Here is a 16,214-nt window from a genome sequence, read left to right on the forward strand (position 1 = left end):
GCTACTTAAGGAGCCCGCGCGAGGCGCGCCCCGCCCTTGCGCCGGCCCTCGTGGCCTCACACCCATTGGTGGACGAGACGTTGTGGGCGGGGCACTCACGGCTGGACCAATCCGCTCTTTTCAATCGTGTGAGCGAAACGTCTGTGCGAATGGATCCCTGCGCCTCCGCTGTCTGTTCCCTTTGAGGCGTGGGGCGTCCCTGAAGCCCGCTGGGCGCTTTTCCTGCTCAACTCCCGAGCCCTTTCCATTTCACCAAGGCCCTCAAACGCCGTCACCTCCACAGCGTGGTGCAATGCACGCACAGAACAGTTGAAACAAAAGGTTGGCAACACAGCATTTACCATGGCGCTGTGAGCAGCACTTTGATGTAATTGAGCCGATATTAGTTTTCAGAATGTTGGTGGTAATCTACAAATTTAATGATCCACAATTTTAAAATCTCGGACCTGACAGATGTGGCTTCAGCACTTGACCTGAACTACTTGGTGTAGTTTTATTTTATTTTTTAAAATATATTTTATTGATTTTTTTTTTTTTTTACGGAGAGGAAGGGAGAGGGATAGAGTTAGAAACATTGATGAGAGAAACATCAATCAGCTGCCTCCTGCACACTCCCTATTGGGGATGTGCCTGCAACCAAGGTACATGCCCTTGACTGGAATCGAACCTGGGACCCTTCAGTCCGCAGTCCCACTCTCTAGCCACTGAGCCAAACCGGTTAGGGCAACCTGGTGGAGTTTTAGATCTAATGCAATAAACTGAGTAAATGCCCGAGGCACTCCAATCATTGCAGCCTGGCTCTGTGGCTGGGCATATTATTCCAGGCAAGCAAGCCAGCTGGGAGTGCCCCTGCTTTGATTAGGATCTTCAAATTGTCTGAACAAATCTCATGTCAATCATCTGTCAAACATGGTAGACAACTATTATGATGCTAGGATCTGTGGTCTGTGTTCAGGATTGAAGAACAAAAAGTACTACACCTTTAGATCAAGTGTTGAAGTCACATCTCTTAAGTCCGAGATTTTGAAACTCAGGTCCATCCAGGATTAACTAACACGGAATTAACTTTAATTCTTAATGTGATTGTTTCTGGACAAATAGGATTACAGTGCTATTGGAGCACCCAGGAAATAGAGAAAAAGATAAATGTGCTATGTATTTAATCTCTTTTCTCTGATCTTTAATCTGAAATGGATAATATGAATGATCTTTACAAACGAATTTTATTGGATTCAATTTACAAATATTTTATTAAGTATTTTGCATCTGTGTTCATAAGAAATAGTTTGTGATTTTCTGGCAATGACTTCATCTAGTTTGGTATTAGTTCAATGCTGGCCTCATAGAATGAATTAGGAAGTTTTCCCTCTGCTTCTATTTTCTAGAAGATATTATAGAAAATTGGTGTAAGTTTTTAGCCCTAGCTGGTTTGGCTCAGTGGTTAGAGTGTTGGCCTGTGCATCAAAGGGTCCCACGTTCAATTCCGGTCAAGGGCACATGCCCAGGGTTGCTTTTGCAGGAGGCAGCCAATCAATGATTCTCTCTCATCATCGATTTTTCTCTCTCTCCCTTCCTCTCTGAAATCAATTAAAAAAATTTTAAAAAAAGAAAATTGGTATAAGTTTTTAAATGTTTGTTAGAATTTACCAGTGAAACATTTATGTCTGGTACTTTCTTTTTGCAAAGTCATTAATTATTGACTCAAATTTTAAAATAAATATAGGCATATTCAATATTATCTGTGCTTTAATATAGTAATTCATTTTGCTCTTCTCTCTTCCTATATTTAATATGAACTCTATTTACTTTATGTCTGATGTATTTCATGAGTTATCATCTATGCTTAGTTTCATCTATCTCCATTTGTTTCCGTGTTCTCTACATAGCAAACTTATTATTAAAATACCAAACACACATGGCAATCTACATCTTGAATATTATTTCCTAATCTTCTTTCTATACCATGAGTCATTTTTTAGTAGTCCTTCTGGGTTGGAGTGCTCCTTCCTGAATATTTCTTTGATTTGGAAAGATGATTCTTAGTCGGGATGCCTTTTAATTGCACCCCCTTCACATTTCTAGCCACCACAGTAGCAGATTTCCTCGATGCAGTGATGTCTCCAAGTACTCTATGAGGCAAGATGTCCCAGAGCTTACAGGACAGACCAAATCACACAGTTATTGAATCAATTTAAAACAGTCAGTGAGAAGCAAGTGAAAAGAGAGATGGAATAAGTTAACACACAAGTTAGACTGCAGGCAGGATCAAAAGACCACACTACATGAATCCTGGTTATGCAATGTTCATGTCTTTTCCCTGCTGCATCAGCCTTTGGGGTTTGAGCAAGGGCAGAAGGAAACAAGTGCTGTTCAAGTGGAGATACCCTGGCCACAGCTGTAACTTGCTAAAGTGCTAAGCAGCTGTGAATTTTATGTTATGTCTCTGGGCAGAGAAAGCATCAGACCAAGATGGGTGTTACCAAAGATTTAAGGCTTGAACATTTGGTGCCTCGTGAATGTTGGGTACTATTTGTTTTTCTATAGCAAACTGAATCTTCTTATGTAATACAACAAACATAATTTATATTCCATTTACTTCAATAAGAGCAAATAATGCCCTTCTGGTCCCCAATCTAGGCAGAAGTAAACTTTGCTACTTTCAATCAAGCCAAGCCATGGCCCCAGTTCGGTAGAAGATGTTAATTCAGCACAGAACTTTGTTGAGGCTCAGAGGAGGAAACAGGTGATAAATTGGGGGCCTACATCAAGAGAAGGGATAGAAAAAGGAAAATGAAATACCAGGTCACCAGTGAGTTCAAGACTAAAGTGAAACAAACAAACAAAAAGACTAAAGTGAAAGACTAGGAAATTCTTTTCTAGAAAAAAAAACGTAGTGAGAGAAAAAAAAAATCTAGTGGGAAAAGTGACTTAAAGATGTCAAACTGAGCAAAAAGCAACAAGAAAATGGCTAAGTTACAGGTTAATACTCTGGAAGGGGAATAAAGGGACATGAGCAATGCAAGTAAAAGTTTTATTTTGTAAGCATGAATTAAAAGCAAGTGACATGAGCCCAACAGGTGTGGGTTGACCCATGATTCAGGAGGTCACAGTTCGATTCTGGGACAGGGCACATGCTTGGATTTCGTGCTCGATCTCCAGCACAGGGCTTGCAGGAGGCAGCAATCAATGATTCTCATCACTGATGTTTCTATCCCTCTCTCCCTCTCTCTGAACTCAATTAAAAAAACACACACAAATGGATCATTGTGTCAAAAAAGCAACTTTTAAGGTTATCATCCTATCGCAGCCTTCAAAAGATTAATATATGGAGGGATTCAAAGAAGACATTATAAAATATCAACATTTAGCCCCTGATTTTGAAAAGGAGGAATGGAAAAAATTTGGTTGTACCCTTTACTCAGTCTTTGGCACTCTCAGTATGGCCACTTGGTGGCTCCAGATGATTTTAAATAGATATTAGCTAAATTTATCCATAAAATCATCCATCATGGAACAGACAAATTTGTTATTATCTTAGGTCAGCATTGATGGGGAAACTTTATAAAGACAGCTGAGGTTATTTTCAGATTATGTATCACCTGTCAACAACATAATCCTTAAAAAATTGCAAAGGTGGGACAAGACCTGGAACCAGAGCCTCAAGGACCCTTTGACAGTGTTGGTTAAATATCTCCTTACAACTCTACTTTCCTTATTTTAACCATTTTTTTCCTATCGGTGACATACATTTTTGATGTTATTATTTGGTACAAAAATTGGTATTATGTCTTCTTTATGCTTTGTAACATTTTAAGAGACTTCATCCTTAGAGTTGAAGGTTACAAGGAGTGAAGTAATGAAGAACAAAGTTTCGCAATGAGAAATTACAAAACCAATTCACTCACGTACTTTACTGTCTAAATCCAAAGCCCCTCAGACTGGTTCCTCCAGGGCTAAGCAAAGAAAATGAAAGCAGCTCTAGTCAGTTTGGTTCAGTGGAGAGAGCGTCAGCCAGCGAATTGAAAGGTCCCAGGTTTGATTCCGGTCAAGGGTACACGCCCAGGTTGTGGGCTCTGTAGGGCGCAGCTATAGGGTTAAGCCTCGAACTGACCTGTTGGCAAAGCCACAAACAAGTCCCAGCTTAGAGGGCACAGTCCTCTTAGCATAATTAGGCTTGACCTTATGACGGCTTCCTAGATCCTTCCTAGGTAGCTAATGGGCTATGGGAGCTACAACAAGTGCTGCCAAAACAAGTGAAACTCACAAAAACATTGTAACTATGGTGACCACTACCTTGTTTACCTCTGGCTATAAAATAAAGGCTCAGCTTCCCTCTGGATCTCTCTCTGTGACCTCAGCCAGGCACAGGAGATCCACTATCAGGGGTGGGCAAACTTTTTGACTCGAGGGCCACAATGGGTTCTTAAACTGGACCGGAGGGCCAGAACAAAAGCATGGATGGAGTGTTTGTGTGAACTAATATAAATTCAAAGTAAACATCATTACATAAAAGGGTACGGTCTTTTTTTTTTTAGTTTTATTCATTTCATTTGCCCAGGGCTGCACTAGACCCAGCTTATTCTCTTTGTCATGTCTTCATCCTTCACCGCCCTCACTCAGGCTTTAGAACCCTTGGCTGAGCTGGCTTGGCACAGGGCTCAATCCCCAGTAGGGGGCGTGCAGGAGGCTGCCAACCCATGATTCTCTCTCATCAATGAATTTCTCTCCCTCTTCCTTCCTCTCTGAAATCAATAAAAATATATTTAAAAAACAAACAACACAAATGTATTTTTAAAAAAAAAGGAAAGAAAAATGAAAGCACATGATCCACTGGAAGTCTTCTTCGTAGAAGAGTTTTAACTTGCATTCAGTCACACAGCTAGAAAATCTTGGAGCCAGAATTAAAACCGTGCCCACCTCCCACTCATCAGAGCCAAATTAGGAAGCCTTGGAGATAAGAAAGTGGAAAAACTGATTCATCTTGGCAGATTCTGCTAACTTCTAAAAACCTTTCTGTTTTGAAGCTGGCATGGGGTCAGCAAGTAAAACTCAAGGCTTGCCAATTGTAGGAAACTTTTAAAATATATATATATATTTTATTGATTTTTTTACAGAGAGGAAGGGAGAGGGATAGTCAGAAACATCGATGAGAGAAACATCAACCAGCTGCCTCCTTCACACTCCCCACTTGGGATGTGCCTGTAACCAATGTACATGCCCTTGACCAGAATCGAACCTGGGACCTTTCAGTCTGCAGGCCGATGCTCTATCCACTGAGCCAAACTGGTTTGGCCAATTGTAGGAAACTTAATATGGGGTCTCTGCATAAGACCAGGACCCCAGATGACTGTACTTCCAAAAATGAAACTAAATCAGAATTAAATTTTGCCATCCAGATGAAAATGTCAAAGAACATAATCTTAACTTTGCCTTTCTCAATTATGTCTTGACCTAATAATTAATTACTACAAACCAGCCTTGTGACTAATTCTACGTGTAGGAGTCTGAAATTTTCCAGGCGATAATGTGAACTGGCCTCAGGTTGAATGCATCCTTGAGAGAATGGCTCAAGCAAAAAATTATCATTTTATAAAAAGGTGACATTATCTCCCTACCTAATGTCAATTTTAAAAAATTAACCCCAGGTGGTACAGGATTTAAATGTTAAGATAGAAACGTCAGCATTCTCAGTAGAAAGTATAGTGAATATTTGTAGACCTCCAGGCAGGAAAGGATTTCTTTTTTTTTTTTTTTTAAATATATTTTATTGATTTTTTACAGAGAGAAAGGGAGAGAGAGAGTTAGAAACATCGATGAGAGAGACACATCGATCAGCTGCCTTCTGCACACTCCCCACTGGGGATGTGCCCGCAACCAAGGTACATGCCCTTGACCGGAATCGAACCTGGGACCCTTCAGTCCGCAGGCCGACGCTCTATCCACTGAGCCAAACTGGTTAGGGCAGGAAAGGATTTCTTAAGCAAGACACTTACTATGATGAACTTGACTGCATTAAAATTAAACATTTTAGTCATCAAAAGACACCTTAAATAAACTGAAAAGACAATTTAAACTAGAAGATACTGAGAGTACACACAACTGACAAAGGATTAGTAAGAGACTGAAGAATACATTAAATAAAATACTTTCACATTTTTATATCTTCCATACTTGTTTTTTACAATGTGCATTCATTATTATGTGATTTTTATTTATTTATTTTTATTATTTTTCTAAGAGTCTTCACATGAGAATACTTTTTCCATTGATCTTTAGAGAGAGGGAGAGGGAGAGAGGGAGGGAAGGAGAGAGAGAGAGAGAGAGAGAGAGAGAGAGAGAGAGACATTAATTGGCTACTCCTGCATGCCCCTTACTAGGGATTGAGCCTGACACCCTGGCATGTGCACTGACCTGGAGCGACCTACCTCTTGGTGCATGGGACAACACTCAGCCAACGGAGCCACACCGGCCAGGGCTGTTATGTTGATTTTAAAAATTAAATTGAAGAAGTAAAAACATCCACTAAAGTTAGATTCAACACCTTCTCTTATACAAATTATCTATTGATAACTGTTGATGCCTAGATGGATGTGGATGAGGGAATTCAGTATATTAATACTATCTCCCTTATACAAATGATCAAAAATGTCCATTAAAATGATTAAAGCAACAACACATAGCTAGTTGTAAGAACAAAACAGTTTGTGCAGCAGCTGCTATCTATTCTAAAACAACTACCAAATAATATTTCTAGAGATGCATTAGAAAAAGTATATAAACATGCATGGAATGATATAGACCAGCTTCAGGAGAATGATATCCTGTGGCGAGAGAAAGGAAAGCTATTTGAGTGATATCTATTTTAAAGAGGAGAGAAGTGAGGCAATGTGGGGAATGTTAACATATTGTAGGGGTGTTGTTCATGGGTGTTTGTTATATAACTTTTTGAATGTGTGAAATCTTTTATAATTTAAAGTTTTACCTAAAATTAAAAACATTGGGAAGAAATGTACATCCATATTGTTTTAGGATTTTGGAAATAAATGGGATTTGTCTATACTTGCTACGTATTCTATAAGCAACAGCTTTGACTTTTACATTTTAAAACACGAAACACTTGCTTGAATGACTTAGAAGTAGTAACTAACCAGACAATCAGAAGATAACAGGAAGCAGAAGAGAGAAAAATGTAGATTCAATGAGCCTGCCCTCAGCCGGATTTGCCTACCAACCTCTGGTTCTCAACCTTGGCTGCTCATTAGAATCACCTGAGAATCTTTTAAAAATCCTGATATCTGGGCCTCATCCTCTGGAAATTCTGTTTCTTTGTTACTAAGGTTGTGGCCCCACCCCATAACAAGGAAACAGAATTTCCGGAGGATGAGGCCCAGAAATCAGGATTCTAAAAAGATTCCCAGGTGATTCTAATGTGCAGCCAAGGTTGAGAACCACTGCCTTAAAGTGACTTCCAGTCAACATAGTCTCCAATGCAAACCACACTGTTAGTCAGCTGGGGGGGTTGGGGGGGAGTCTTGGAGGCCAGGTGATATCTTACTTGTGGAGATGACCTCTGAGACCCAGCTGGAGCCAAATAAAGACAAATTCAAGGTCCCAAAGGAAGTCCTGGTGATTGATGCAGAGCAGGAAGCGCCCTATGGAGCCTGCAGGCCCTGGTGCCCAGTGTCCATTGGGCTGGGGGTGGGGGGTAATGCCAGAAGGGGCGGGGCTGCACGGAGACCCTAAAAGCGGGCACAGGCTCCGCCTCTGATTGGAGTTCTGTGAGAGCCACTCGACCTCGCCCTGGAGCTGCAGCTCCCAGCATGGTCGACCAGCCCGGTGCTGTGGTCCAGGAGGACCCATGGATGTCCGCGCAGGCCCTGGACAGGCTGCTGAAGATGCCGCTTCCACTGCCACGGATTCGCACCCGGCCCTGGTGGTTTCCTGCGCTGGAGCTGAGAGACCCATTGGTGTTTTACCTGGAGGCATGTCTGGCTGACCCCATCTTCGGTGAGCGAGCCGGGTGTGCAGGTGGCCTGGTCCCCTCCAGTCTGGGAGGCCGGCCAGGGCACCTCTCTACAGCCTTTCCCAACGTCGAGGGCCACGTTTGACGCCAGGAAAACGACGGCGGCGGCCTTCCCTTCCAATCTGCCTCCTCTTGACCTTCGACCATGCCACCCCTCAGTCTCTCTCTTCCTGTTTAGGCAAAAACGGAGCCATGATTCCGGAAATAGAGTGGATGAACCAGGTCCTGCTGACGGTGGAAAAGGTGAACTCCGGGAGCTTAATCGAAATCACTGTTTTCGGACAGCCCCGTGTCCAAAATAGGGTGAAAAGCGTGCTCCTCAGCCTGGCAGCAAGGCACCGGGAGAACCGTGCCCGAGGTGAGGCTCTTTGCAACCTGCATGTGGAGGGAGCCCAGGTGAACCACCTGGCGGTACCTGGCTTCCTTCCAGCCTCTCTTCCCTTCCCAGTACTTTCTGCAATTTCCCAGCTCCAGTAAGGTGCAGGCAGCCCCTGGGCATCCCTTTGTGCGGAGTCCAAGTAGGGACTTGGGGTAGTAAGCTGAGATCTGACACATTCATGCCCTTCACTGCCCATGTCGGCCTCAGTTTGATTATACAACTATTTCCAGATCCAAGTTCAGAACCTCCACCCAGAGAAATGGTGTTGCCAGCATCCCCCCCCCCCTCCAGCCCCTCCCCCTGCCCGCAGTGACCGAGTAATTTGAAACTGAGTATTTTTGCTTATCCAGATAAGAAGATAAAACAACTTGAGAAGTTCTTGAAGGCCCATGGGTCACCTCCCCCGACTCCCCAGTCTGCCGGTTCTGGGTCTCCTGTTGCATGATATTGGCAGGAGCATTATGAGAACCGACCTGCTCCTGCTCCTGCTCCTGAAGTTAAAAGAAGCAAGTGTCCTTAAATCTCAGCTTCTTTCTTTCTTTTGCTGGATGGATGGGTGGTTTGGTTTTTCTGATGCAGATGTGAGTGCAGTTGTAATAAAATGAATTTCCTTTTTGTCCACTGAAATAAAAATCTTTGCTCACTTAAAATTAAGCAAATTTACAAAAGATTAACAGTTCATGCATGTCTTTTAAAAAAAAATTTTTTTTGTGGGTTTATTTGAGCCAAACTGGACAGTTGCTGGGAAGCAGAACCTCAACGAATTGAGATAATGCTTCAGAGAATGGGGGTTTCTCATTTATTTTTATACATTGTAATTAAAGGAGGCCAAGTAGGTGAGTTACATGAAATCCATTGGTGATAGATTAGAGAGGTGGGAGAAAGCAAAGGGGAAACCTCTGGGATTGGATAAAAAGTAAAATGATAGACACACACTTAGGTGGGTGGAGGAATAATTAACATAACAATGAAGGAATTTGTGGTATCTGTCCTGGAGTCCAGGCACATTAGGTTGTGCCCCAAGGGGTCTGGAAAAAGGGAAGTTACAAGTTACCCAGACATTTCAAGGATATGTTATCATAGATGCAAAAGACAGATAGGTTCAGTTAAGGTAAAGGTTGACCTTGTCAGTGAAGACACCGGCCTAGGAGACGACCACCCACCATTACTGCTTTCAGTTAAAGTTTAATTTCAGACCGTCCTTTGTAGTTACTTTGTTTTTGAGTTTGCAAGATAGTCATGCAGGCCTTCCCTGAGCTTATTAGGTTAGTGTGTGGCCCCTTTCGTCCATACATCTCCCTTTTGGTCATAAATCAAACCAAAGGATTCATGCATGTCTTGATGTGCGGGGTAGGTATAAGGCCTGATGAGTGGTTTTCTTTTGGTCTGTTTGTTTCTACCATTTTGAAACTACTATTTTATGATTTTATGGTGTCAGGCCTTCATTCACAGGAGGTAGAGATGTTGGGTCAATATACTTTGGGTCTTTTTTTGTTTGTTTTTTGCATCATTTGTTCTCAAACTTGAACATGTGTGTAATCACCTTGGGAGCTTACTAAAAGTTTAATGCTCCTCAGGTGATTCTGATCAGTACATTGGGCCCATGAATTTGCATTTCTAACAAGCTCCCAGGTGATTCCAATCGGTGATTCTTCTTTGAGGCTCTCACTTTGAAGCTGCTGTGCGTTTTCTTCTGGAGCAGTGGTTCTCAACCTTGGCTGCACATTAGAATCACCTGGGAATCTTTAAAATCCTGATTTCTGGGCCTCATCCTCCGGAAATTCTGTTTCTTTGTTATGGGGTGGGGCCACAACATTAGTAGCAAAGAAACAATTTCCGGAAGATGAGGCCCAGAAATCAGGATTTTATTTTATTGATTTTTTACAGAGAGAAAGGGAGAGAGATAGAGAGTTAGAAACATCGATGAGAGAGAAACATCGATCAGCTGCCTCCTGCACATCTCCCACTGGGGAAGTGCCCGCAACCCAGGTACATGCCCTTGACCGGAATCGAACCTGGGACCTTTCAGTCCGCAGGCCGACGCTCTATCCACTGAGCCAAACCGGTTTCAGCCAGAAATCAGGATTTTAAAAAGAGTCCCACGCCCTAACCGGTTTGGCTCAGTGGATAGAGCGTCGGCCTGCGGACTGGAAGGTCCCAGGTTCGATTCCAGCCAAGGGCATGTACCATGGTTGCGGCCACATCCCCAGTAGGAGCTGTGCAGGAGGCAGCTGATCGATGTTCCTTTCTCATCGATGTTAATAACTCTCTTATCTCTCTCCCTTCCTCTCTGTGAAAAATCAATATATGTTTTAAAAGATTCCCAGGTGATTCTAATGTGCAGCCAAGGTTGAGAACCACTGTTCTAGAGGGGTGCCTCCCTCTCTGCACATGGGTGGGTGTTCTAACAGGAAAGCTAAGCCATCAGCATTCATTCTGCTGGTGCTGAGATTCACTGGAGAACTGTGATCCCGGGCAGTTTGTCCCACAGAAGGTGTTCTGTCCCCAGGCTGGCTGGCTCCGCTCCCCCCTCACTCCCATACACACACACTGGCCTGCAAAGGTGTCCTGAACCAGGGGATTTGTTTTTCTATTACCAGTGAAATAGTTATGAACAAATTGTGCAAAACAACCTTAAACCCTTGCTGTCTCCACTTTCAGGAAGCAGATTTCTTGGGAGAGGCAGCTAAGAGCTCGGCAGCTTCAGACACAAAGTTTGAGTTGATTTAACTCCTGCACTTTCTTTACCCCTTAGTAGTAAAGGATTTTAGCTGTTTGCAAGGGTTTTTAAACACACACGTGTCTTTTAAAATATGTCTTTGATTACAAGTGATATTGATCAGATTCCTAGTTTGCTTCTCATTTTTGGTCCATTAGAACTAATATTTTTTTTGCATGAGAGAAATTGTTATGTGTAGCTAAACCAATTGTTTTCTGTGTGATTTTCCCTCATCCTTTTAAAAAAAAGTTTTAATTGATTTTTAGAGGGAGAGGGGGAGAGAAAAACATCTATGAGAAACATCATTGACCAGCTGCCTCCTTCACGCCCCCTACTGGGTATCTTGCCTGCAACCCAGACGTATGCCCAGACCTAGAATCCAACTAGCAACCTCTTGGTGCATGAGCCGATGCTCAACCACTGAACCCCATGCTATTGGGGCCCTCATCCTTACTTTAAGCTTAGGAACTCCTGCTTGCTCTTATTCTGTAGATTTATTTTATTTTAGAGAGGAAGGGAGGTATGGGAGAGGGGGAGAGAAACATCGATGTGAGAGAATATCGTTTGGTTGCCTCCCACACTTGCTCTGATCAGGGAGAAATCCACAACCTGGGTATGTGCGATGACCGATAATCAAACCTGCTACCTTCTGGGGCGATGTGCCAACCAACTGAGCCTCACCAGCCAGGGTATCCTGTAGAAATCTGATAAATATTATTTTTAAAATTTTTTAAATGATTCTGCACTTCTTACCCCCCATTACTTCCAAATATGAGTGTATTTGGAGGTAGGGCCTATAAAGAGTTAATAAAGGTAAAATAAGAGTATATGGGTGGGCCTTTCCCCAGTATAACTGGTGTCTTTATAAGAAGAAGAATATGGACACAAGATAGGTTGAGCACAGAGGAAAGCCCATGTGAAGACATACATAGCAAGAGGGCAGCCATCTGCAAGCTAAGAGAGTCTTCAGAAGAAACCAAACCTGGGAATACCTTGATCTTGGACTTCTAGCCTTTAGAACAGCGGTTCTGGACCTGTGGGGCGTGACCCCTTTGGGGGTCGAACGACCCTTTCACGGGTCGCCTAAGACCATCGGAAAACACATATAATTACATATTTTTGTGATTAATCGCTATGCTTTAATTATGTTCAATTTGTAACAATGAAATTAGGGGTCACCACAACATAAGGAACTGTATTAAAGGGTCTCGGGCAGTAGGAAGGTTGAGAACCACTCCTCTAGAACTTTGAGAACAATAAATGTTGCTTAAGCCACCCAGTCTGTTTTGTTTTCTCTCTCCCTTCCCCTTTCTCTAAAATCACATTAGGTTGTGCCCCAAGGGGTCTGGAAAAAGGAAAGTTACAAGTTACCCAGACATTTCAAGGATACTAGTATATTATCATAGATACAAAAAGACAGGCTCAGTTAAGGTAAAGGTTGACCTTGTCAGTGAAGATACTGGCCTAGGACATTAACTACCCACCATAATTGATTTTAGTTTAATTTCAGACCATCCTTTGTGGTTACTTTAGGTCTCTGAGTTTGAAAGACAGCCATGCAGACCTTCCCTGAGTTTGTCAGGTTAGCATATGGCCCCTTTTGTCCACAGTGATCACCTATTGGTAACCAAAGGGCCTATGACAGACATACCACTGCCCTGATCTTTAAAGTGAAGTTCTCTTAAAATTTATTTCAAATCCTCAACTGAGGATATTTTTCCACTGACTTTTGTTTTTAGACTGTGGAAGGAGGGGGAGAGGAAGAGAAACATTGATGTGAGAGACATATCAATTGGTGGCCTCCCTCATGCACCCTGACCAGGGCCAGGAATCCGAGGTTGGTGTTCTTGACCAGAATTGAACCCCGGACCCTTCAGTCCGCAGGCCTAAGCTCTATCCACTCAGCGAAACTGGCTAGGACTTGAAGTTTTTTTGTGTCTTAATTTTTAAAATGTTTATTTTAGAGAGGAAGGGTGAAGGAGAAAAACATCTGAGAGAGAAATAGCAATTGGCTGCTTCCTGATTGCCCCCTCCTGGAGATAGAGCCCCAAACCCAGGCTTGAGTACTGAAAGAATCCAATGGAACTGACCTAGGTGCATGGGAGGATGATCAGGCCCCTGAGCACAAATGAAAGTTTTCCTAACACTAAGACTGGTGCTTGCTCTTGTCTTTTAATCCCAGTGCCCAGCTGTTAACAGTTCGCTTCCTTCTAGCAGGCACCTGGTGTTGGAGCTGCCTGGAGCCAGAAGCCAAATCTGACAAAGTTGCTAATTATCGCTACAATGGCATTCATAATTTATCAAATTAACATGTTACATACCTGAAACTTACATTGTATTTCAAACATTAATTTTAACCGTGAAAAGGGTGCCCCACTCCAGGTTTGGAGAGGTTTCCCAGGGAGGGCAGACTCCTTGGGCCAGAGGGGCCGCTGGTGTGTGCGGTCAAGGAGCATGAGGGAAGCACCTGCCTGCGACCTCTGGCCGCTAGAAATCCAACAGGTCTCACCTGCTTGTAGACAGAAAGCAGCCTAGAGCTGATAATGCTTCCCCTTCTACCTGCCAAACAACAGACGGTAGGTAATTCAATTCTTTATTAAGGAAATTTGATTCTTTTGTTACAATTTTAGATTTGTGCTTGCAAACATTTAACATGGGGGTGGGGAGGGGAAACCAAGAACAACCCACACCACCCTTTCCTTTCCCCAGCTTCTGCTGCAGAAGCTGGACCTAGAATAGGGTTCCAGAGAGGGGTTTTCACTTGAACCTTGCCTGGCTCGCGCTCCGGGGCCCCGAAATGCCTTCATAACCTGGGAACCGGGCTCTGGGTAGTGTTGGGGGAGCTCTGGGTCGCCGCCTCCTAGACTGTGTTGGGGAACAGCTGGGTCGCCACCTCCCAGATAGCGTTGGGGGACCGCTGGGTCCCCTTCTCTTGAACAGCGTCGGGGGACCGCTGGGTCCCCTTCTCTTGAACAGCGTCGGGGGACCGCTGGGTCCCCTTCTCTTGAACAGCGTCGGGGGACCGCTGGGTCCCCTTCTCTTGAACAGCGTCGGGGGACCGCTGGGTCCCCTTCTCCCGGACAGCGTCGGGGGACCGCTGGGTCCCCTTCTCCCGGACAGCGTCGGGGGACCGCTGGGTCGCCTTCTCCTGGACAGCGTCGGGGGACCGCTGGGTCCCCTTCTCTTGGACAGCATCGGGGGACCGCTGGGTTGCCTTCTCTTGGACAGCGTCGGGGGACCGCTGGGTCCCCTTTTCTTGAACAGCGTCAGGGGACCGCTGGGTCGTTTTCTCTTGGACAGCATCGGGGGACCGCTGGGTCGTCTTCTCTTGGACAGCATCGGGGGACCGCTGGGTCCCCATCTCCCGGACAGCGTCAGGGGACCGCTGGGTCGCCTTCTCTTGAACAGCGTCGGGGGACCGCTGGGTCGCGGCCTCCCGAACTTTGTCGGGGGATCTCTGGCTCTTGACCACTCGGACTTTGTCGGGGGAGGCCTGGAGCATAGCCACCCGGACTGCAGCGGAGAAGCTCGGCAGCTCGGCCTGCTGGGCAGCGTTCTTCAGCGAACCTGGAAGAAAAGCAGGTGAAGAGGCCGCACCTGTGTCCCCATACTCTCCCCCCACAGGAGTCACCCGTGAGGGCTGCAGGGGTGGGACGGGAATCTGAGAGCACGGGGTCCATTTGGGCTTCTAGATGCCTTGCAAAGAGGAAGCCCATTCCCGGAGGACTAAGAGGACGAGACCGCTGCCCGGCCACACCCGGGACGCATCAGGATCCCTCCCAAGTGAGCCAAGGTCTGCCCAGACTTCCCCTTACCATTCCCAGTCCCCTACCTTGTGCCCGGAGTTGGCGGTGGTAGTGAGCCAAGTTCATGATCATCTTGGACACATCCTTTTGGTAAGAAGGCCGGCCAAAGATCAGGATCTCGGCCTCGCCTTCGGGATCCCACTGGTTAATGCGAAGCAGGGTCTGCGACACACACTCGACGTGCGGAATGTGCTCTCCGCCGGGGCCTGCACAGGAGGGAGAAAGGGCGTGAGGGGCGCACAGGAAGGGGAGGTGTCGGGAGGGGGAGAATTGCCAGGGCCACAGAGGAGGCTTGCCCCCAGGTGCGGTGAGGCTGGGTGATGGGAGCTGGGGAAAGGAGGCCGCACTGGCTTCCCCTCTCCGCCCACTCACCGAAGATCGCTTCCACCAGCCACGCCTCGAGGTGAACCGTCTTCGGGCTCTTGAGATACTCCGTGTGGAACCAGTAGGGCTGCTTGGTGTTGTCGCCCAGCACCTGGAACGGCGCCCCTCCCCGCTGCTCCAGCTGCACGAGCGTGGGAAAGCGCTTGGTGGTGGCCATGCTGCGGCGGGACACGCAGAGCCGGGGCAAATGCCAGTGGGCCTGGCTAAGGCAGCGGCTCTTGGGCCCGGGCCTTCTTATAAGGGCCGTGGCAAGCTCCTCCCCATCGCGCCCTGCTCATTGGATTCCAGGCCGAGCCTTCCGCAGCCGGCGTGGATCCGAGACGGCACAGGTGCGCTCTATTGCCTGTGGGTTCCCACGGTGCCCGCCCCTCCCTCCTTCCCCGCTCCCCGCACTCGGGGAGGGAGAGGCGGAGCTCTAGCGTAAAAGGGAAGATCCAACAGCAGGACAATATCCGCAGAGAAGCAAACCGATATTTTCAGGGACCCTGGTGCTTTTCAGACAGTTCTAATGGGGCCATTTTAGCATTCCTGAGGAGTTGGGATAACTTTCTAATGGAAAACTAAATACACACACACACACACACACACACACACACACACACACACACACACACAAAGAGCAAAAATTCAAAGGGTAAAATAGTATTCAAGGGCTAAAGTCTCCCACTTCCTCCTGAACCCCTGACCAATGAGTTTCCTACCCAGAGCCAGCCCATTTCCAATTTCTTCCTGCCAGAGACAGCTGAACACAGCCAACAGCAGGTGGTCCATGTGGTTTGGCCGTTAGAGGGGAGTCCCTTGAAATTTTTGATGTCTTAATTCTCTAACACAATTACATTTCCATTTCTCGATTTTTCTGCCCAGCTTAAAACATTACTTATTACCTGCTACTCAGGAAGATGA

General features: G+C 45.5%; 2 protein-coding genes across 2 annotated transcripts; one reads left to right on the forward strand and one right to left on the reverse strand.

Moving 5' to 3' along the window:
* The first annotated feature begins 7,479 nt into the window (after positions 1-7,479).
* LOC118660453 (oocyte expressed protein) lies at positions 7,480-9,051 on the forward strand. Its single transcript, XM_036317910.1, has 3 exons — positions 7,480-8,007; positions 8,202-8,381; positions 8,753-9,051. Exons 1-3 carry the CDS (start codon positions 7,821-7,823, stop codon positions 8,845-8,847), a joined length of 462 nt encoding a protein of 153 aa, XP_036173803.1. The 5' UTR covers positions 7,480-7,820; the 3' UTR covers positions 8,848-9,051.
* Positions 9,052-13,706: 4,655 nt separating this feature from the next.
* On the reverse strand, positions 13,707-15,540 carry KHDC3L (KH domain containing 3 like, subcortical maternal complex member). Its single transcript, XM_036317735.1, has 3 exons — positions 15,300-15,540; positions 14,954-15,133; positions 13,707-14,688 (listed from the first exon to the last, which is right to left on the reverse strand). Exons 1-3 carry the CDS (start codon positions 15,466-15,468, stop codon positions 13,982-13,984), a joined length of 1,056 nt encoding a protein of 351 aa, XP_036173628.1. The 5' UTR covers positions 15,469-15,540; the 3' UTR covers positions 13,707-13,981.
* Positions 15,541-16,214: the final 674 nt, after the last annotated feature.

This window comes from Myotis myotis, unplaced genomic scaffold, assembly GCF_014108235.1.
Source record: "Myotis myotis isolate mMyoMyo1 unplaced genomic scaffold, mMyoMyo1.p scaffold_m19_p_7, whole genome shotgun sequence".
NCBI lineage: Eukaryota > Metazoa > Chordata > Mammalia > Chiroptera > Vespertilionidae > Myotis > Myotis myotis.